The sequence below is a fragment of the Amblyomma maculatum genome, chromosome 1 (genome assembly GCF_055883805.1).
Source record: "Amblyomma maculatum isolate TAMU_Amacu chromosome 1, ASM5588380v1, whole genome shotgun sequence".
Lineage (NCBI taxonomy): Eukaryota > Metazoa > Arthropoda > Arachnida > Ixodida > Ixodidae > Amblyomma > Amblyomma maculatum.
In genome coordinates this window covers 182,201,678-182,223,766 of record NC_139344.1, presented here as the reverse complement: position 1 = coordinate 182,223,766, position 22,089 = coordinate 182,201,678, and the positions used below count along the sequence as shown (strand labels likewise).

The following is a 22,089-nucleotide window of genomic DNA, read 5'->3' as shown; positions in this document are numbered from 1 at the left end:
CTAAACCCCCACAATTTTTTTCTTTATCTGAGCCTTCCAACCCGCCTGGGCACCGCTTGTTCCACATACCTGCTCCGTAACGAAGCGGTCGTAGGTCTGAGCCGGCTGGCTAATGAGACCGCGGTAGAAGCGGTCCAGGTTCCCTGGCGCGTATATCTCGGCCGGGTTGAAGAACTGCGTCGCAAGGGGAACCCGCTTGTGCACGGAGCCGTCCTCGTTGATGAGCTCGATGTTCCCCTGAAGGAGAGAGAGCGCGAACGAATTTAGGCACTCTAACGAAACCGCGAAGAAAAAAATACTACAGGGCAGCACTCAAATTGCTACATGCTACACCAACAGACTTCATGCATTCAGTGTAACTTACCCAAAGAGTATATATACTTCATATGTGCGGCGAGCTAATGACATGTTCGAGCGTATGCCATTAGCCGCGCTGATACGAACATGACTTTTGCGAGATGGCGCCGTCTGGCTAGGCCATGCCAAGATTTTACACACTGAGGTTGTAAACAAACGCGACTCAAATAATTCATCCCAGTCCGTCATCTGCTCATGAGGACTCTTTACATGTGACAGTGTCCGGCCAGGCGCAGAGCAGGCAACAGCGAGGCTTTTTTCGGCTTGAAAGAACGGTGGGCTCCTTGCAGCTATAGTTTCTCTCTTCATCACTTGCGCCCTGGTATGAGGCTCTCTGGAAGTCGCTACCCTCAGCCGACATTTATGTAAACTAGACAGAAGCCGGTACTCGGCTCATTTCACTCTCGGAGTCGTATGCCCAAGCGCGTCTCTGCGGGAAAACATCTGCGATCTCATAGCAAACGTGTTCTGCTCAAGTTGTGGCACGTATTTGATATTCGAGGGGACTATATCGTGAGAGTAGCTGCGCGTCAGGTAGCCACCTTGACGTGCGCGCACAACAGATCGATTTTCTTGGTCTGTTCGATTCTCTGTCTCAATGCGACTGCAGACGCCACTGGAACTACGGTTTCGCAGACGAAAGAGCGACCAAATCCGCGGCCAACAACAAACCCTTGCGAATAAATTTTAAGTCTATAATTACGCACGTTTGGCAAAATGTGGCGTGCAAAATAACACTAATCGTAAGAAATTCGAATGAGTTCATTCGTTATGGTACTATTTATTTCCTGCCGTACTCTTCTCAAAATAACTAATTTGCGAGAAAAAAAGCGTCTCGGGGAATAGGCAAGCTCATTCCATTAGATACGGTCACAATATTCTTTTACAAAGCTCATTGGCACCACTCTACTATATTTACTGGCTCTAAGACCCAGAAAAACATTCAGTACTAAAGTTCTTGGTGAGCTGTCATGGGCTGTGTAAATGTGGTGCGCAATAAAGGATTTTAACAACAACGATCCTCCGCAAGGTATTCTTACGCTTGTTTAAACACCATTCACTTTTTTTTTCACGTGTCTTGAGAGAGATTTGGCTTACCGCGTGATCCGCGATCCGCTACCGTGACTCTCTACCGCACGTGGGCGGGTCGCTCAAGCCGATTGGTCCCGACGCGGCAGGTCTGTGTGCCGACATCCAGTATGTGGCGCCATCTATCGGCATCAAAGTGATCTGGGCATGCGCAGTGGAACGCGCGGTGGCGGATCACGGTAGCGGATCGCAGATCACGGTAAGCTAAAACTCTCTAATGACACTACGAGCACAACCGAAATAAGATTTCATCGGTCTATAGCATAACGAAACGCAGCTGCTAATTTAGCAACGCTGACATCGATGCTCACAGTCTCATATCTAAGGCACACCATGGAATGTTACACGACGAACGAAATGACAACATCCGTGTGTTTGCGTTCGACCCTGAAACGTCGCTGCAGACTTTGTGTACCTGCTTGTAACAGATTACAGGGCGTTCATCTAGGCGGTGCATCTGGGTGCAAACGACGAACCACCACCGATTCGCTTCAAGCGTGCAAGCATAAAGATAACGTGCGCACTAATCGACCATCTTACGCGCTGAGGTAAAAATGCATCTCTCCGGACACTTTGTTTTCTTCACGGAGTGGCCGGTAAATATATCGCCACTCCGACCGCCCAGTGCCGCCAGACAGTTTTTGTTTATCTCGGCATCGAAAACGATTTTGCTGCCATCCGAAAATATACGACGTGCTCCGTTTTTTTTTTTTCGCTTTTTTTCCCGGGTTTTATACGTGAGCAAGCGAAAACCTTTACTTCGTTTTTTCTTTTTTGTCCCAATAGATCTATTCTATCCCGCCCCATCCACGTACATCTGCATTTGATGGAGACGTGTACACGTTGTTATTCGCCTTGCATTTCCCTCGTAACAATTCTTTCGTGCAACGATGATGGTATTCCCGTGCTGCAGCAATATTCGCACAACTGTCGTGGGCCGGCTGAGCTTTTTCAAACGCCCCTTCACAGATACGACCACTGTTCGCGACCGTCGTACGCTTCTCTGTATGGGCACTGTAACGAGCCCCTGGATGACACGCTAAGCGCCACCGCTCTCCAATGGAGAACATTGCAATATAGATCACTCTGCGGGCTGCATTCTAAAGCCTGTGCCAGTCTGAACCTGAGACTAACAGGCCTAGCCCGGCCCACGAGCGCAGCTTCAAGTCCGGGTTCGGCTCGCGCCCGCTACTGCGACTCTACTCAGCGCGGGCAAGGCAAGCTCGAAGTGAGGCCCTACCCTGGTCCGCGCGATTGCTCAAGAGGTAAACTGTCCACTTTGTACACGCACCCTCCTGCTACACAAGTAAATTAGTGGGTGGTCAGCAAAGCCACTCGGATTGCAATACCCCCCCCCCCCCCCCCCCCCCCCCCCTTTCAGCGTGGCGACGACGGTGTTCTCCGGTTGCCGGAGCGCCGGCTCGCTATCTGCGGATCACGGTGCGTGCATCCCAAGCCGAAACGCAGAGCCACGTTGTCTTGAGTCGCTAGCGGCGTCAGCGGCATCAGTCAGTCGCTGCTATCTCTCCGCCGCGCAACGTTCCTACGGGCCCACGCGCTGCCTTCCGCAACCTCCCGATAACTTAATTGTTCTCTTCATTTCTCCGACCACAAAGCTTCCTTCATGACAGCCAAGAACTGTTAGTGGAGTGTTTCTTGAAGGAATATGTGTAAAAAATAAAAAAAGTTGTCTGTAATTGTACATATATGTCTTGCTGGAAATTTTTGCCTCAATCTATCGAAAAAGGTGAAACAGCTGGTGAGCTGCGCTCAAATTTCGCATTAGGAAGTAACGTAATCGTCGGCAAATTTTTTAGTCAGTCATTTTTTACGGCTTCCGGAACATCAAAACTACCTCGAATCAGTAGCAATGATTTTTTCGTTGTTGTTGTTGTTGTTTATCAGAACATTTTCGCGGTTTAAATTCATGGCCGCAGTAGCCACGTTTCTATGGGGATGAAAGGTAAATGCACCTGGTTATTGTGTAGTGCGCGTACAAAAACTCCGGGTTTCTTAGACCAATATGCTATTCTCGAATGATGCTTTTCGTAACTTATACGGATCGGTTTTTGTGCGGCGGAGGGAGGGCATCGTGGGACAGGCAGCTGTCCATCGAACAGTCGCTGGAAATCCCTTCTCCAGCTGTTCTTAAATATGAAACTTCAAATGTCGTGAGCAGTAACACAAGACCGAGCAGATGCAGATCGTCTTCTGGTATATCCGACGGCGTGTGCTCTCTGATAGCTGAAACAGCACAAACCAGCGATGCTGTGCACTTTGGTAGGCAGTCGCACTCATGAAAACAATCCATATGTCAGGCGTTACGACGGTCCACTACGATCGCCACTGTATATATAGCCCGCTGCTGGATTTTGCGTTTTAAAACCTGTGGGAGCGCTTTGATTCCCTTCAATTACCGATAAGTGATATTTAACTTCATCTCGTATACCGTTCAATGTCACAGTTTGCGACGCTGATCAAACTCGGTCTTCAAATGGGCTTTCTCTCCACTTCGTGTTTACAAAAAAAAAAAAAAAAAGTAGTAGGAGTGGCCTTTTAATAAACCGCGGGAAAGTTTTCAGCGCGTGAATAGTTCATTTCCGAAACGCTGCGAGCACCCGTAAAAAAAAAAAAAAAAAAAAAAAAAAGTGTTTGTAATGCTTTTCGAGTGAGGAAATCCAGTTATAGAAGACACAGAAAATACGTATGCGCTGAGTAATTTTTTTTTTCCTCGGTCAACACCATGGCCCTGTTTTTTTCCTTCGGCAGCCTGAGTGTACTGCAGAGATTAATTTTGAATAATCCATACATAGCTCAAGAGAACCTGCGCTGGAGTTTTCCGCGTACCGCCAGCGCCGCCTAGTAGCCGTCGCGCCACTACCTTGGAAGGATGGCTGAGACTGCCGCGGCTGGAGGCGCTGAAGAGCGCCTATATAATTTATCGCGAAACCAAAGGCATGCTGCCGAGCTTAGAAGCGCTTGGTTACGATAAAAAGATTGCTCTGTACTCCTTCCACCGCAGCTGTGCAAAACACAGTGTCGGTAGAACTCGGCTGGAGGCAGGAGATTAGATGAGTACGGGGGATTGTTGAGCTTCTCGTTTGAGCGCTGCTCATTGCACTTCATAACGCATCTTCTTCTGTCCTACCGTACCCCTGCGGACAAAAGTAAACGGAGCGCGCTTTTTTCTTCTATTATTTTTCATGCGTTGCATCATTGAAATTGGCAGTCATGGTATGTGGGATCCGGTACTAGACGCCAGTGCCTTTTCACTAGGACAAATATTGTTTTCTTATCTCCAGTGTAGAAGGCGCGATTTTATTTAAACGGAAAAGCGTGTTCCATTTACTTATGTTCGCACCTGTACATATATAAAGTTCTGTTTATTCATGTTTATGAGTTGCGCAACCTGATAAAAACGTTTTGTGAAGGGCGCCTTTTAGAACTGGACGTGAGTGGGGCCATTGCAAGATGGACGACAACTTAAAGTCAACAAAGGGCGAACGTTAGTGGCATCCCGATATGCATATTGTGATCATCTAGATGATAAACCGAGAGAGTTAACAACCTATCCGAATGCGCAGTATTTTGTCGGAATTGCAGCGTCGCGTAATGCCTTAACCGGCAAACTTCTTCCTGCATTAAACTATCGCAACTCATCTAGTGACCGTTCAACAATGTTTCAATGGGTCAGTAAGTGAGCTGTGATTGAAAGAAGCTTCACAATTAGAGAATTCTTTCTTGCTTCAAATAAAATATGTATTGCTTCACAGAAAGCGCTTTTTGTTTTTAAGCTGAATGTTTTAGTCTGGTGGCTGACGTATCGCTGAAGACAACTTGTGCAATATTTGTTTTAACTCACGTCCAAATCAATAGGTAGATATTCTTCATGTTCAATCCAGAACAACTTGCATATTTTAAATATCGGGCTGTACGATCTAGCTGCTTCATAATGAATGATTGTTGTAAGGCACGTATGCTGCTAACTGACCATGATTGCTCGAGTCGTTTATTTGGGCACGAAATAGTATAGATACGTCGATCTCCAGTCGCAGTCGGCGCACGGGGCGGGTGGAGGAGGGGGTGGGGGGGGGGGGGGGTACGTCAGTGTATAACCACATACGTCCCACCGGTAAATGCTGCCTGATACAATTTTCATTCTGTGCAAGAAACAAAGCAAAGCAACTTTGTTGTTTCGAGTTCGCACTGCATTTTTTTTTTTTTTGCATGAACCGTCACTGATACTAACCCCATCCTTCGATCTAGTTCATTCTTGGCTCCTAAAATAGAAAGCGCGGGTTTACACCAAGTAGATTTAAGGTATGGCAACTCTCCCCCACGCTCTCACATTGTAGGGCACCGAATATTTCCGCCCAACGTTTATGAACAGGACAATTGCGGCCACTTAACTTTTTACAGTGCTAGCAGTGTGAGCCTTTTAGATGCATGCTTCGCAGCGGATCTCGGTGTTATTCGCTTCGGAGAATAAACAAAAGACAAATAAACCCATCAGTTGCTTGTCGTTCGTTGACCTAAATAGGCAAGTGCCGAAACTCGACTGCAGGCCTTTGTTTCTCTACAGATGCGTTCAATGGTGAATTATATTTTGCGACACATGAGGCACCTTTTTGGTGGATAAATTTTCTCATCACGAAGCTAGTTGAATCATTACTGTTCCTCAAATGGGCAGTAGGTAAGTACTGCACGTGTCCAATGCTTTTAACGCGCGCAGTATTGTCAAATCCTACTGAATGTTATTATAGCAGTGAAATAGTTTCATTTTGCTGCGATATATTTACCCTCCACTGGCGATGCTTCATTGCAGGAGAATCTTATTTGCTAGAAAGTATGCCAGCAATTCACCGTGCAGAGACGCTATACTTTGCAAGTGTCCCATAGCAAGAAAAAAAAAAAAAGCAAGACTTAACTCACAACCGTTTCTCACCTACGCGTAGCGACTTTATTGCTTCCATAATGCAGTAGCGGCGCGGCTCGTAGCCAAGTTGGCATGCAGCTGAGGAGGTCAGGTTGCGCCTTCGAGCAATTAAAAAGGAAACTCCAAGTTCTTCAGAACATTAAACACGCAATAAAGCATTACGCACGAAATGAATGAAGCCTTTATTTGAAAGAAGGGATGGCTCTCGGCCCCTGAGACAGACGCTTCACCCCAGTGGGAGGCGCCGGTAACCGCACTAAGACCATAACGACCTATGAGTAGGCGGAACGGGGTGGCTAGGCACCATTTGGAACAGAGGGCTACCCTCACAAGACCGCTGAATACAGTAGACATCTACACTGACGCTGAAACTAGAAATGAAAGGGTGAGTGTGGCATGGGTGTGTGTGCCAGCGCCGCAACTCAACGGACAGCACACGTGCCACCTACCTGGAAGAACAATTTTACACTCCAAGTTGCTTGACATATGGGGAGCCATAAACACCATTACGACAGCTGCAGCCAAAAAAAGACAACTTCAATGGATATCGATTTTCAACCGACTCATATGCAGCGATTGCAGAGCTGACGGCACCAACTACAGACGACGCAGTGGCCAAGGACATCAGAAAGAGGCTGAAGGGAATGCTGGAAATTGGAATAGAAATTCAAATTATATGGACACCGGGACATACTGGCACGGCGGGGGAAACGCAGCCGCGCAAGCGGGTGGGCTTGCTGAAAGGTACAATGCACCACACCCCAACTTCATGCCTAACCCGATAGACTTAAATCCTTACCAAACAACGCTCACTAAAGGCTACCCTGGCAGATCGATGATGCACTATGCACGCACCAAAAGAAAACACGACAGCAAGCTTAGATTATATGAAGCGACACCAACGCCGGTGTTTGACAACACGAAAGGGCTCACTCGGCCACAAGAAATATCTCTCGACAAAGTAATAGCAACTTACACCTGTCAAGCGCGCAAGTTAAGTGCACTTCCGAAAAGTGTCACTCGCTATAAGTACACTTTGCCCAATCTAAACGCCGCAGTGCACTCGCAGAAGAGTACACCTTGATTGAAGTACGTTGTGGGGAACGCACTTTCTGGCCGAGTGCGTAGCCTTGTCGCCAGCGATTTCATAGGTACAAACAGTGTGCATGCATTAAAAACGGACGCAGAAGTTCATTTTAGCTATTTAACAGCATTTTATACAATTATTCGGTTCGTCACACGTCGCCATGCTGGTCTGCGTAGGCTAGGAAGCCGTCTCGGTCGGTCTGGACTTGACATGTTATTGAAATACATTTAATACGCTGTTATAATTTTCGTTTACGTTGAGAAAAAAAAATAGGCTATGTTTGTTTTTATTTAAATTCAATGCACAACAATCAATTTTGGAATATTGTTTTTCTTTTTAATGTACATATTTAAAAACGAGCTGTTTGTCCGTCATCATTTTGTTTTACTGCGAGTGCACTCTGTTTTCCCGTTTAGCACCGCGTATGTCAAAGTGTGACTCAAAGACTCAAAGCCAAGTGCACTTAACTTGCGCGCTAGACAGGGGTAACATCACACATAATTGACAAGTGGCTTTTCGGAAGATACGAAACACTCAAGCACAACATATGTGCCCACTGTCAGGGATGCACGAAAAGAAAGCTCCAAATCCGCCGATGGGCGCAACCACAGTACGACAAGTGGCTTGCTACGTGCTACTATACGCTTGCTCATTTTGAAACCAGGCGGCGCTGGGTGTCCGATTTTAATAGAGTTACTGTATATGCTACCAAAGGTGCTACCTTTGGTAGCATATACAGTAACTCTAGATTTTAAGCGCGCCTCCTGGGCAGCGCAAAGCGCGGGACATATTTTGCAGCCCGAGCAGTGCTCGACTATGCAACGCCTCGAACAATCGACACTGCGGAGATCAGTCGCCGCCTCGGAAAGCGTCAATCGAGCTCTCGATTCTCGAGACAACCGTTGCAGTTCGCTCAGTCTACAGCCCGCGGCGCACCTCGACCACTGCCCATGTGGCGCGCGCATGTGATGCCCGAAGTTTGTTCCCTGTGTTGACTTTGTAAGGTTCAGCAACTGATAGATCAGAAAGGCCGATACGCCTTATCGAAGCATTTGACCACTGACCTGCACAAGAGTGTGTCCGTACCGGTACGCGGCGGCGGCAAACACGTTGCCGATGCCGGCGTTCAGCTCCGGGTCGTAGCTGTGGCTGTACCCGTAAGGCGTCAGCAGCAGGTCGAACTGCTCCATCACATTGCGGCCTGTGATGGAAGGAGTGCGACACATCATTGCAATAGAACAACCGAGACGAAGTTTCCTCCGTGGGTGTAGTGCGCATTAAAACGGCGAGAAAAAAATAAATAAAATGGTATCTTTTCTCAGTAGAGCCGCCGTCCGCAATACAGAGATTGCTAAAGTACTTGTGTATTGCCGAATATTTTAATATTGTGTGCCTGGAGCACTGCTTTGCAAACAGGCAGCATACATGGTGGAAGCCCAAAGTTTTTAATAAGCAATGGCTTTTTTTTTTTTTTTTCAATTATAACCCGTTCCATGTCTCCTGCGCGAGCATGTGAGAGGGACCGAAGAAGAAAAAAAGGAAGTGGTGCCGTCACTGTTTCATCTTACGATCTCATATTCAGTTTATTTACAACAAGAAAAAAAAAAAACGTTAATGAACGGAATATAAAGCCCAAGGTCAGTCAGACAATAAAAAAGCACAACTACGAAGGACAGACTGTTGCAGATTAATACAGGCTAGCTAATGATAACTGTGCGCTTCGAAATCGCTGTTTAATTGTAGCAGCCTACATCTGCTTTAATTAAGAAAAAGCCGCACAAATCACAATAAATTTGTATGGCTGTTAAGCCCGATGGAAATTTTCTTTATTGGCGGATCATTAATGATTTTAATTTAGATGTCGCAGCCTTATAGGAGCATAAGTGAACGATTCCCCATTCATTTAATTTGCTCGTTTCCGCCTCCACGAAGCAGAGTCATACAAAATCAGGCTTACGTTTGTTTGCAGCTGCTTTCACAGGTGGCAGTTTAATCGCTCCCGTATGCTGTCCTCTGCCCCCAGCTAACGGCTCACAACACTATGTTCGAGATTCGTATGTGAAAACGGCGACTGCACTGCCCGCTGGCACAGACCGCTGGCCAACGAGAACACCGGGAGAATCTCGGTGCGAATCTTCGGACAGCGCGGAAGGGTACTACCAGCGGAATACGTCGCCTGCTGAAGTCAAGAACATGGACTGGGTGCGTATTTGCGTCACCGTATGCTCTAGAAAGCGTGCGCGACAAGTATCTTCTCGTTTCGACATGGTGTAACAAGAGTGCATTCGACGTATGCGTTGGAGCTAGTGTAATAGAGGATGATGCTTTTCGGCAGTGAACGCCGACCACACCTTACATGTGGGAAGCGAAAAGCAGCAAAAGGGATGTGTCCGAGCGTTGCAACTGCGTTGCGTTTTAATGGAATATCATCGGGGAAAAAAAATCTTAGCATGGTTAGATGCATGATTACAGGCCACGCCAGCTTTCCTTTATTATTCTTTTTTTTTTTTTTTGATGTAACGAAAATTTCAGGCATTCAAAGCCACTCCAAAGCCACTCCACTTCTGCAAGCCACTCCACCCTCAAGTTAGACATGAGCTATATTGATTTTGTTTTCGCTTATATCAAAATGGGTTCCCGTTTTTACGCTTTGAGTTTTTCATTGCACTTTTTTACTTTTCGATCGAAAATGGAAACGGCTTAGATCCTACGAGAGCTGTCAAGGCCCTCGCAGCATACAAATTGTGGGCCTTTTGTGCGAACTTATCTCAGAATTGCTAGTTAACGTAGAAAGACGGGCTAGTTGGTCTTGATAAGTAGAGTGCATATTTTTTAAGCGCAGAATTACAGACAGGTCTGCCTGTCTTGTCTGTCTCCTCTTTTAGCCCTGCCTTTAATTTTGCGCTGAAAATATGTGCACTCTCCTCAGAAATGCTGTCACTCTTCTCCCTTATTTTTCTTATAAGAAGTGGTCAACGGATGCGGAGGATGAGAAACGGGCTGAATCGCCTAAGGCACTTTTTTATTTTTATTTCCCGCTGGCGTTACAGGTGTGCCATTCTTGACCCCCTTCTCCCCCAAGCATGCCATCAACTATTGTGTAGTGTGTTTCGTCATATGTCTCCTCTCGCGCTTTGCATTTACCGTTCGACGCATATCGCTGAAGCGACAAAGCGCGTAGCCTTACGTAGTGACTGAGGCGTCACTGCAGGAGCGACCACTGCCGATAGCTGGCACATACGCCTCAAGCCTCCTCGCAGCTCCACCGTTTGCCGCAAGAAGACTACGCAGTCAACAGCCCTGCAGGACAAACGCGCTGTAGCTGCTGAGTGAATGATTTTTCCTCCCAGAATCATTGCCTTTCGTCGGATTGTTTTTCGTCTCCAGTGATTGGTAGAACGCGTTTTAATTGTGTAGCGTATTTACTGCCTCGTGGTCAGTATGTGTGCGCCTGCAGGACGTCGAGGCAGTGGGCTTGCAGTACTTACCCAACAGGATGGGCAGGAACTCGTTGAAAGCGATGTGCTGGAACTCTGCAGCCACGATGCGCCTGGCCTCCTGGTAGAGGATCTCGTCCTTCCAGCCCGGATTCAATCGGTGAAGCTCGCCCGCCACACGGTTGTGCTCCCGCAACCACAGCGTGTGCATCGCAGTCAGACTGAGCTGCTCGTTCACACGCTCGTCGCCTGCGGCCAAGAGCGCGTCCTCAGAGCGAGCCCCAGGAGGCACATTCGCGCTATACTCTCCTAATATTCCGCGGACAAGATCCACTCTCACGCTAAGCTCAACAGATCGCCCCCATGGATTTTCGCATTGGGATCGACGCCACACGTGTGGTACGCGCATCGGCAACTTACCAGCCCGGAAGCAGATGAAGTCCGTGCCCTGCTCGTTGCACTCCTGTGTGCTGTCCGTCTGCCGGGGCAGCAGTTCATCCCTGCTGAAGGAAGTGGACGCCAGGCGACCTGCAATCGCCAAGTGCGGTGAGCTCAGGCTACAGCCAATAGGATGATCTTCCACGTGAGACACTATACTTTTAAATACAACGTGCACGTACCGTCCCTGAAGCTTCGCAAGGCCTTTGCTTCTTCTTCTGTTGAGCCGTAAATATTAGATGCATCCATGTATGCTGTGAGCTGGTTAAGCTGCTCTCGGGGTCCTGCAAAAAAAAAAAAAAAAAAAAAAAAAAAATAAGAAGCGAGAAACGATGAGTTCGGAGGAAATGCTTGCGTTCCTGCAAAAATAGTTCTTCAACAATTGCCCCTTTTCCTTTTTATTTGAAGGAATTTTTTTTCTTTGCTGGCAAGTTTTTTGCCCGCAGCACACGGTAGACCGAATACGCTCAATTTTTGAACTTGTCGATAAATTGAGAAAGTAAAAATTCGCTTTTTCTGCTGTGAAAGACGCATGAAATTAGATTTCTGGTTTGACAACACGGTGATGTAACAAATCGCATCAAGAAAGTAGTTTCGGATTGCTTTCTTCAATGCTGTTATCTAAAGGGCTCCGTTGTAGTTTTCATCGCACCCTTCCTTAGCTTGAGAAAAATATTCTAAAATTATGCTCAACCTACTTAATCTGGCAACTTGCGAGTATACACATAACTAGCCATGAGGTCGTCTGGCATCACCGGCAAGTGTCTGCGTTAATTGCAAACCAAATATCGTTCTCCCACATAGTTAACTTTTTACACAATGGCCAGGCTGGTCCGCTTGTTTCATGTCTAAACTGATTCATTCCACCCCTATAAAACCTATCAAAATGGTCTAGCAATGTTATACAAGTAGTCGCTACAGACAGAAAATACTGCATAAATATCGCTTGAAGCAACCGGTCATGAGAATCAGGCCTCGCTTTCCAACTGGCATTTTTATCTAAGGAGGCAACTTTCACACCTCGCGTCAATATGCATGCGAACAAATACTTGTATTTCAGAGTGTTTAAATAGCCTTGCGAGAAAGAAATGCTGTAGTTGTGAAATATTCAGCCTTTTTTCCTCGCCCTAAGTGCTCACCAAATGTACACATGGGCCTCGGTGCGGGCACAGAGCGCACGAACTCTAGGCAGCGCAGCCTGAACTGGGAGTAGAAGTGGTCGTCGGCAGGCAAGTCGATCGGCATGCAGGCGTAGTGGCGCTTGGTCGGGTTCTGTATTAGCTCCTCGTCGCAGCATGTGATGGCTGAGCCGTTGCGGACTGCGATCGGAGGGCAGGCATGAACGGATCTATTGGTACGAGGGTATTACTTGCTGGAAGACGAGTCTACGGAGAAGCAGCTGCCAGAATCAATATATCAGAGAGAGGAGGCAATGAGGCACCACACACAGGGTCGTACACGCAATCAGATTGCACTACTGATAAAAGAGCAGCAGAAATGAAATTGAATTCAATATGGCGCTTACTCCAATTTCAAAGCTTTGGGGACGGGGAGGGAGGAGGTTGCGAAGCTTGAGAATAAACGACAAAACACAGCGGTGTCATTCACAAGGCCACCATGTGAACATATACAGCAGGCATTATAAACACTGGTAAGCGAAAACGGAAAAGATGCCACGGACATATTTCTGCAACCGTCGGGACAGCCTCTTCCAGGGGAAAGTGTACTTCAGCATAAGAACGGGAGGAAACGCGTTAGCCGACTATGTTGCTTGAACTTATTTGGTGCCACTGTCCGTGCAATGCAATTATTTTGTTTAGACATTATGTAGTTCACTTTATTTGCGATAAAACTTTAAGGCTGTTCAAAGCTGCAGCAGCACCATCGCCGATGATTCACTCTTCTCGCCGCGCCGATGATGGCGGCAATGGTGCTGCTACAACTTTAAAAACTAAGTGAAATCTGATGGGAGGTCGTTGCCGTCGAGACCACTCACATCGGGACACTCCTGTCAGTGTCAGGTCGTGGTCCACAAACTGGGCGAACTGCATTAGCATGAGTGTGTTCCGTTCGTTGGGGAAATCAGCGTCGGGATCGGCCGCTACGGAGATTTTTCTCGGGTTTGGAAGCTCCCCTCCGTCGATGCTGACCCGAGGCAGCGTGAGACCTGCAATCGAGGTAACGCAAGTCGGACACTAAGCGAGAAAGAACGCAGATGCCGAAGAGTACGGCCGCCGTTTAAGGTATTTGTCGGATTGGTTACAAATCCATAAACACGGCCTGCAGTGACATATCTCAATAAGCTTTCAGTTAAAAAAAAAGCTCAGGCTTCATTGGGAAAATTTATAGTTTAGGTTTCTGTTGAGGCTGTAAATGTGCGTACTTGAGACATTCGGCACTGATGTGATGCTTCATTTCGGTCGTTTTCTAACACGAAGCTTTTCACTGCGAGTCTATCGCTTAAGATGACAGCTCTCCTGACACATGTGTCACTGCGTGAGCATCCCCTGCTCCAGCGACTAAGCTATGCGCTGGCAATTCGATAGTTCGCCTCGCTACTTTGAACGAATACCAAATTATTCACGTCAAGAGGTCGACGCGCATTGAACAAAAAAAAAAAAAAAGATTGATTTGCAGTATAGAGGCTGGAAATCCCGAAATTTGTTTGAGAAAACAATCTCACCTTCATATCAGATGAAAAATGATGTGATGTTATAAGTACATAAATACGCTGGTACTTTTCCCCGTTAGAGCGAGCGTTATTAGACTCTGGCAATGCAATTTCACGCATGCTCACCATCGGCATAGTTTGGCGGCATGAACCTCTCGAAGGCTGTCAGTGACTTTCCCCATTCGCGATTTCGGAGGTTGTTGCAGAGGCCGTCGGCGGACCTATACTTCGTGGATGGGCAGCGGGGAATCTTTGGACAAGCATCAGCTATCACCGTGTTTTGGAAGTTGAACCTTTGGAGCCCGTCCCGACCTTGCGTGGAGTCCAGGTTGAACCTGTGAGCAGAACGTCAGTGTGAAGACCTGAATGAAAGCTCATGCAATGACCTATATTACATCGTGCTACGCCAGTGTCGAAACACTGAGCTTTTTCCTCGCCGTGATTTCTGTTCCGGCAAATGAAAAAAAAAAAAAAAAAAAACTAAGTGGTCAGCATGGTTATGCACTCAGCATTAATATTTGTAGGATGCTTCAGTTTCATGTTTTCTTTGCTTTTTTTGCTTTTTTTTAACGCACATCTTTATTTTCTTTTTTAATGGGATGGGGCGTTAAAGGTCCCGTTCACCAAAAATTCGGCGTTGGCGGCCGTCGTCGGCGGTCATCCGCCGGCATTGACGTTGTGAGCGAGGAATCACGAACAAGGCGCTGGCAGGCGGTAGCTGGCAGCTCACATGGCCAAGCACTAACTGGACGTAGGGTTGCCTGGCGTTAGGTTTGGCAGGAGGTGGCAACTCTGGTCTCTCCTTTCACATGGGAGGATGATATCAAAATCAGCCTGCCAGGACCCTTGAATTCACGTTACTCCACGGAGGCACGTTCTTACGGCTTGGTTAAAGTGGGGCTCTCATATTCCTAAAGGCGGAGCTTCAGTCACAGAAAATATTTTTTAATGCGGGACAGTTGTAGGGGCGACTATGCTGTCTTACTAACTTAGAACGCTTTTGGCTGCCCTCCAGAGAATGTAGCGAGGTGATGCTTATAGTGCACTGATCAATCATTTTCATTGATGATTCTGCACTTGTTGCGCTGCAGCCCTGGCCCGTCCTCCTCCGGTGGATCCCTGGACACTCGGGGATTGACGGCAATGAGCTGGCGAACCAGCTCGCCCGTGAAACTCGTAACCGGGCACCGTTCATCCCCTGGCCAAGATCCTTGGAGGGCGGGTCTCTTCGCGCCACCGTCAGCGAATATTACAATGCTGCTCGCTTAGACCGCAAGCTCTAGCCCGACCCTCATCCTAATCTTTCTGTCCAGGAGGCTCACATCCTTCAGCAAATACAGTTGAATACACTCATAAGTCATAACCCCTGCACGGCATATCTCTACAAATTCCGTCGTGATCTGTCAAGCCCCAACTGCCCTTCCCCTTATGCCAACATTTCACACTGCCTATTTTCATGTCCGGTTGCATTGCAATCGGGATTCCCACCTCCTCCCATATTATCTGGACCTGGGTGGCTTGGTGCTCAGGGTTGCTCGTCCAGCAGGCCATCGATGTGTTAGGCGCCCAAGTGTTGCGCCTCCATAAAGTATTACTACTACTACTACTCACTGATCACAACCAGTTTTTCTTGAAATTGTTCGTTTCATTGTTTGTATTTTATGTATCTTCCTCTTGCGTTGAAAGGGCAGCAGGTCAGCTAAATATTTAGCCTCACTGGCAGTTTTCCTGCTCCAAAAATGTAACTATCCAAAAAGACCGACGCTTTGTCGGTCCGGCGAGCCCACCACCGCCACAAGTTGTCAAAGTCACCTTGCACGTGCCGCGTACGTAGGAAACGGTGGGAAACGAAACTTCCTCCCGCACGCGGACTTGTGGCGGCGCAGAGAAGGGTGCGCCGCTCTGAGAGGTGCGGTTATCTCCGCATCCTTTTCTTTCTTTCTTATTACAGTGACACGTGCCAGGTAGCGGTGCAGGCACGGCCTCTGCTGCTCGCACCTCCTCACAATCATAGAACAGCCAAGGAGGCGACGCCTCCAACGTGAACACGGCCGCTGCCGAAGGGCATCCCGACGCGGTACAATGACCGTACAAGGACGCTACGCTGCCCTTGATGGCATCAGCGCTGACAGGGATGCAAAGTGCTAGGCCGCCTTTTGTCGTACCGCATCCGTACTTCGCGCGCTATAAAAACAGATTGCCGAGATCCGCGTTCGGTGACACGAGAACTTCCGGAGCTGGCTGCGCATGGACGCAGGCGCTCAAAGCTCAAGTCCGGCTTATCCAGTCAGCCTTTCGTCGCGACTGCGGTAAATTAAAGGTTTTTGAGCGCTTGGTGTTTACGTGCATTGTGCGGATTTGTAGCGTACCGCAAAACCAATCGCAAGCTCGGCCCTGTTGCCGACAGCGTGCAAGGAGCTCTGTGGCCGCAGAGATATGTCCGAAACGCGTGATGCTGCATATTGCAGGCTGGCGCGCTCTTTCGATGGGCCCGAGTCTGTCCCTGCGCTGCTGATATCTACAGGCAGCGGTTACAGGTAGTTGGCTTCCACAATTGCAACGTAAGACATCTTCGTCCTGTGCATCGCTTCGCGATTTGAAGGTGTTTACTGCCTCCGAAATAGCTGCGTTTTCTCTTTCTCCCTTTCCCTTTCTGATGCTTTATGTTATCTTATCCGCCTCCTGCAATTGGTGACCGATGTTCTCGCATCAGGCAAAGCAGTTACGGTGCGGTCGCATGTTTTCTTTCTTCCTTTAGAATTATTTATTTCTCACAATCTGGTTCTGATTTAGAAAAGATAGTGTCACCACAATGTCGGCCGCCAATTGCTGCGAGCCATCTACTACACTTATTCCATCTGTCAGTTAATGGAATTTCGTGGAATGTTTTCGCACATTAGTAACTTCGTCTCTCTCATGTATTTTTTTGTTGTTGTTGTTGTTTGAGCATGCTGTTGTAGCATGCTACGAAAATTATTTTCACAAGTTTAAATGAACTGCCCTAGAACCGTGCTTTATTGTGCCAGTGACGACCAGACGCAGGCTATCATCTGTGGGGCTCGTATAGGGGCCTCTGGTAGAGTCAGCCTCGCCACGAGGGTACGCAATCTCATGTTGTGGCCAGTCGCGCGAGGTCACATCTCAAGGGTACGTCGAAGTCCTGCTCACCATTTGTAGGTAGCTGAGATCTCGAGGCCGTCCGAGTTTATTGAGCGGTGCAATTACCGAAATGTCTCCGCGATTCTGGAGATAATAAAGTGGCGAGGTAGTTGCGGGTCGCACTGGTGAGGAGCAGTATCCGCAAAATGCCCCTTACACAAGAACACAGTGTCATTGGACAGTGCACAACTTTTTTCAGTCCAAGAAGGCCAACAGAAGTTTTGGTTTTGGGGTTTAACATCCCAAAGCGACTCAGGCTCTGAGAGACGCCGTAGTAGAGGACTCCGGAAATTTCGACCACCTGGGGTTTTTAACGTGCACTGACATCGCACAGCACACGGGCGCCTGGCTTCTCGCCTCCATGGAAAAGCGGCCGCCGAGGCCGCGATTCGATCCCGCGTCCGTGGGAATAGTAGTCGAGCGCCCTAACCACTGCGCCACCTCGGCGGGGCGCCAACAGAAGGGCCACAGCCGATGAGAAAGGCACCGGCCAGCCACGAACCATCCCTTGTGTTTGGAGAGCACCTGCGACTTCTCAGTCCAGAGTTTGGAGCACTTGAAGCCAGTATGCGTTACTGGTTCTTCGTGAACGTCCCTATCGATGCTGCTGCCTTAGGTAGCACCACTGGGAGCTCGCCAGTCGATTCTATCGCAGAAAGAAAAGCGATGATGGTGATGTTGCCGTCAAAGCACGGTACGTATGGATTCAGTCCGCAGAGAAAAAAAAAAAAATATTTGGACTCCCGCTCGCTTAGGGCTACATTTACGGTTCCCGGCCTCCTCGAAGGGCATAATAATTCAAATGGAATATATATATATATTTTTGTTAGAGCTCCACAACCTTGATTACAGTATCGAAATTTATTTACCTAAATATTTTTCCTTCAGTACTATTCCTACCATCTTCGAATTTTTCCCAAACATTTTCCAGCAACCATGATTCCTAATTCGTAATTTACATGCAGTACAGCCAATTCAGTTTGAATAAATAGTTGTCTCCACCAAATCCTCACCGATCCCATGCTGCGGATATGTGTCATGTCTTCTGAGGCAAGAAGAATGGCACATATCCACTTTCCTGCAGTGGGTATGTGGTATATTTATTTGAAGCCAGCCAACCAAGCGCAGCATAAAGCTGCCTTCATCCTTAGCAGCGTTTTTAAATTGGCGACCAGTCGCTCGTTCTCCTGGTCAACACCGTCTCCCCAGCTCTATGTTTTGTTTTCCTTCTGCCACTGAGTGAATGGCTACTTTCCTTATTTTTGTGAGCAGCCGCTTGACTGGCGAAGAGGCATTCAGACAAGCTGGTTCCTTTCTTATGTCCCTGCCTGCGGAGAATCGCTTTAGCCGCGGTCGCACGTACCTGCGAGCGAGTTCCCGCGTGGCTTCGAGGCCGATGAGGCCGTCTCTACCCAGGGACTGGACGATCGGCTTGGAACCGAAGAAGGCGGCGTGCAGGGATGCGGTCGTGTGTCGCTTGGCAAAAAGACCTGGAACCGTGCGCACTTGATCACAACTCGAGAAGGAAGCTGGCGCATGCCTAAAATCGCATCATGCCAGGTAGAACGGCACGGTGAAGTTTCAATGAGAAGTCTCTGGAACTGATTTTATATTTTTCATGATAGAGTTCATCTTAAACTAGGCTAAAGATGCAGTTAATTTATGGAATTTATATACCCAAACGTTCAGTAACCTCGCGTAGAAACAACTGTAGACACAGGCCCTTTCACACCCAACAGTCGCATTCACGCGACGTTGCCCCTCAGAAAAAAAAAAAAAAAAAAAGAGGGCACGAAGCAGCAGGGACGGGAACGGTGACCAACATGCCAATAGTATATTGCGCTTAATTGCATAGTATATTAGAGAAATTAATTGGTTGAACTTAAAGCTCCTAGCTTTCTCTATTCAACTTCAGGAAGTAGTTCATTGATTAAAACAGGGCCCAAAAACGTTCTTCTTCGGCTCTAGTCTGGTGAAGCGGCATTCCAGCCGCAGTATACTTTGTAGCTGAGTCCTAAGATCATACTTTACGAAGAAATACGAAGACCTTTCTAGCTGACCTTTACCGGAAAATAAGCCCGCATAATCATTTAACGAAAAAAAAAAAAAATACACGAAGAAACATCTCGTCTAGAGTTGCTGCACGTGTGATAATGCTTCTACAGTGTTAGATGCGTGTACTATAAGCAGCCTACTTAAGTGAAGGGGCAGCATCGGAATCTTAACTATTACTTCTCCATGGAATACTAAACGTTTTAAATGCTTAGCGCAAAGTAAAAGAAAAACTCAGTGCGCTTCTGATGGCGTCTTTATAAATAAAATTGATGAGTTCCCTCGAGAAACGCCGCACTATAACTTTTAAAAATTCGCAAGAGGAAACATATATTGTGCCCGCTGATAAACGTGAGAAAACGAAATACAGAAAAAAAAAAAAAAAGGCCAGAGATACCTTCTTATTTTTTTTTTTTGTATTTTGGAACCATCTGTAGCAAACGGTTGTTCGGTTCGTTATGTTCTCTTGTGCACCGAATTCGCCTTTACACAACAGCGATCACATTCATTAATTTGTTAAGGCAGAAAAAGGAGCCAGTTGATCGCGGTCGTCTCAGTGCACAAATTCAGCTCATTAGAATTTACACACACGACAAACAAATAGCACACACACGCCGGACAAACGCTGTCCCCGACTGAATTTCTTCTTTGTCTTGCGTCTAAATTTTAATGCGCTAAAATTATGCACACAGACGCTTTTCTTAACGCTTAACGTAATTCATTGATGGAGAGCAAACGCAAAACCTCTTCTATAAAGGCATTACAAGCCCCTAAATGAAAAAAGCATGCGAAGGTTGAAAGTCGAACTAACTTTCTAAGTCCTCAATTCTTTCTATTTATTTGATGGTATGCAGACGTTCAACTAGTGAATGTGGGGTCAGCCTCCTTTATTATTTAAGTATCAGCCTCGGAAGAACTAAAATATACTTATAGTGTATTGGTCGTTCCGCAAGCTATATATGGCGTTCTGTTGCACGCATAGAGATGGTAGAGAAATAAAAGTGACCAAAACTGATGCTTATTATGCAATTCATGCACTGAGGCATTTGATAAAAGCACCAGAGAGTTGCGCGATCTTTCAGGCATTTTGCAAACACTGTCGCACGATGAGGCCACTCACCGTCATTGAGCAGAGCTCTCTCGGCGTCTTCTATACCGCGGACGACGCTCAGACTGGCCCGGCCAGCGATGTCTAAGTCGTCCTTGGAGATTTTTGGCACAGATACTCTTCTTCCGATCACCGTCACAGGCCGGCTGACGGGACCTGCGAGCAAAGTTCTCAGTTATTGCCGCCGCTGACGCAAAAACTCAGGTGGCGAGTTCCTAACCAGGAACTGAATATTTTGGAAAGCAGTAGTAGTTAACGGTGACAGCACTAAAAAAAAAAAAAAAAAAAAAAAAAAAAAAAAAAAAAAAAAAACTTCTATAAATGGCACAATAATATGCATTCCATGCAAGACTAAAGAGGAGGGTTGTAAATAAAGCCACCTGGTTGCTTCTCGGAAACCGGGCGAATAAAATAATCGGACGTGGTCAAGAAAAGGTGGCTAGTAATAGTGAAAAACGGGAATAGCGAAAGCAAAGGTGACATTAGTATTGAGATGCATAGGTGTACTGCTTGATCCAGAGAGAGTTAAAAAAGTAATCACTTTTCGCTTTCCTCAGTAGGACCTCAGCAAATCTGTGAAAGGCAGATCACGGCCCAGTAATTCTCGCTCAGGGCCGCTATAGGTTTATAGTTTGGGAGTTTAACGTCCCAAAGCGACTCAAGCTATGAGGAACGCCGTAGTGGAAGGCACCTAGAACGTCGACCACCTGAGGTTCTTTAACGTGCACTGGCATCGCACAGTACATGGGCGCTTTTTTTTTTTTTTCTTTTTGCCTCCACCGAAAAGCGGCCGCCGCGGCCGGTATTCAATTCCGCGTCCTCAACATCAGCCGCCAAGCGCACTGACCGGCCAATCACCGTGACGGGGTTTAGAGTCAGAGCCACTAGGCTGTCGCCATAACTTATTTAGTTGCAATATAAACGGCGTTTACTATTGAGCCCAGATAAATCTCAAACACGCGTCATGCTCAAAGGAAGCAAGCTGCTTTGCTTCGTATCATCGCGTAACCTTTGTATCCCTGCATCGTTCCGTCTCTATGCATGCACGCCGTGTGTCAGGACTGGTTCGCACTGAAGCAGAAAATGCGGCTTTTAAAGTGCGCATTCTCATTATGCGCATCTAGCAATGCAAGATGTTTGCAAAAAGTAGTAAGAGCACTGGTGGAGAGCCACACGCAGCGATTAATGACGATTTTGCGGGGAAAAGGAAACAAGTGGAAGAAATGTGCAAGCTGCAAAAATAATGCGTAGACCAACTGTCGCATTTTTCGAGGAACACTGTGCACATGTGATGTCACGCAAGGCACCGCAATTTTAATATGGAATGAGCGCATTTTCTGTAATCTCGTTGCTTAAAAAAAAAACAATGACTAGTTCATTCCTATGCACAGCATCGTTCCTCTATATTACACTTGACATTCAGTATCAATGCAGACTGACTCCGTCAAAATAGCCACCGTTACACTGGTGTTAGGAAACAAAAGCGTATATTTTGTCCAGTTTATTGTCTCTGTAGTGGTATATATATATATGTAAACACGCGTATGCAAGAGACACAGGACAACTCACTTTCTTGGTGGTACGCTAGAAAATACAAGGAAATGCATGGTGAATTTCAGAAAGAGTGAGATGCGAAGAACTAGAAGAAGATGCATGAGCGTAATTGAAAAATATATCTAATATTCGCCACTAAAACGAATAAATTAAACATTGTCTTGTTCTCATGGACGCAACTCGTTCAAAGTCCAGTTTTTG

At 47.0% G+C, this 22,089-nt stretch overlaps 1 protein-coding gene across 1 annotated transcript in view; it reads right to left on the bottom strand.

Moving 5' to 3' along the window:
• LOC146205053 (immunomodulatory peroxidase-like) overlaps window positions 1-22,089 on the bottom strand; it is a 29,313-nt gene that overhangs the window by 5,671 nt on the left and 1,553 nt on the right. The window contains exons 3-12 of the mRNA XM_084589739.1: window positions 20,347-20,490; window positions 18,538-18,664; window positions 14,142-14,350; window positions 13,341-13,511; window positions 12,484-12,663; window positions 11,527-11,628; window positions 11,327-11,434; window positions 10,958-11,155; window positions 8,534-8,670; window positions 70-237 (exon numbers count right to left, since the gene is read on the bottom strand). Coding sequence (XP_084445865.1) covers window positions 70-237; window positions 8,534-8,670; window positions 10,958-11,155; window positions 11,327-11,434; window positions 11,527-11,628; window positions 12,484-12,663; window positions 13,341-13,511; window positions 14,142-14,350; window positions 18,538-18,664; window positions 20,347-20,490 — 1,544 coding nt within the window. The remainder of the gene's footprint in view (window positions 1-69; window positions 238-8,533; window positions 8,671-10,957; window positions 11,156-11,326; window positions 11,435-11,526; window positions 11,629-12,483; window positions 12,664-13,340; window positions 13,512-14,141; window positions 14,351-18,537; window positions 18,665-20,346; window positions 20,491-22,089) is intronic.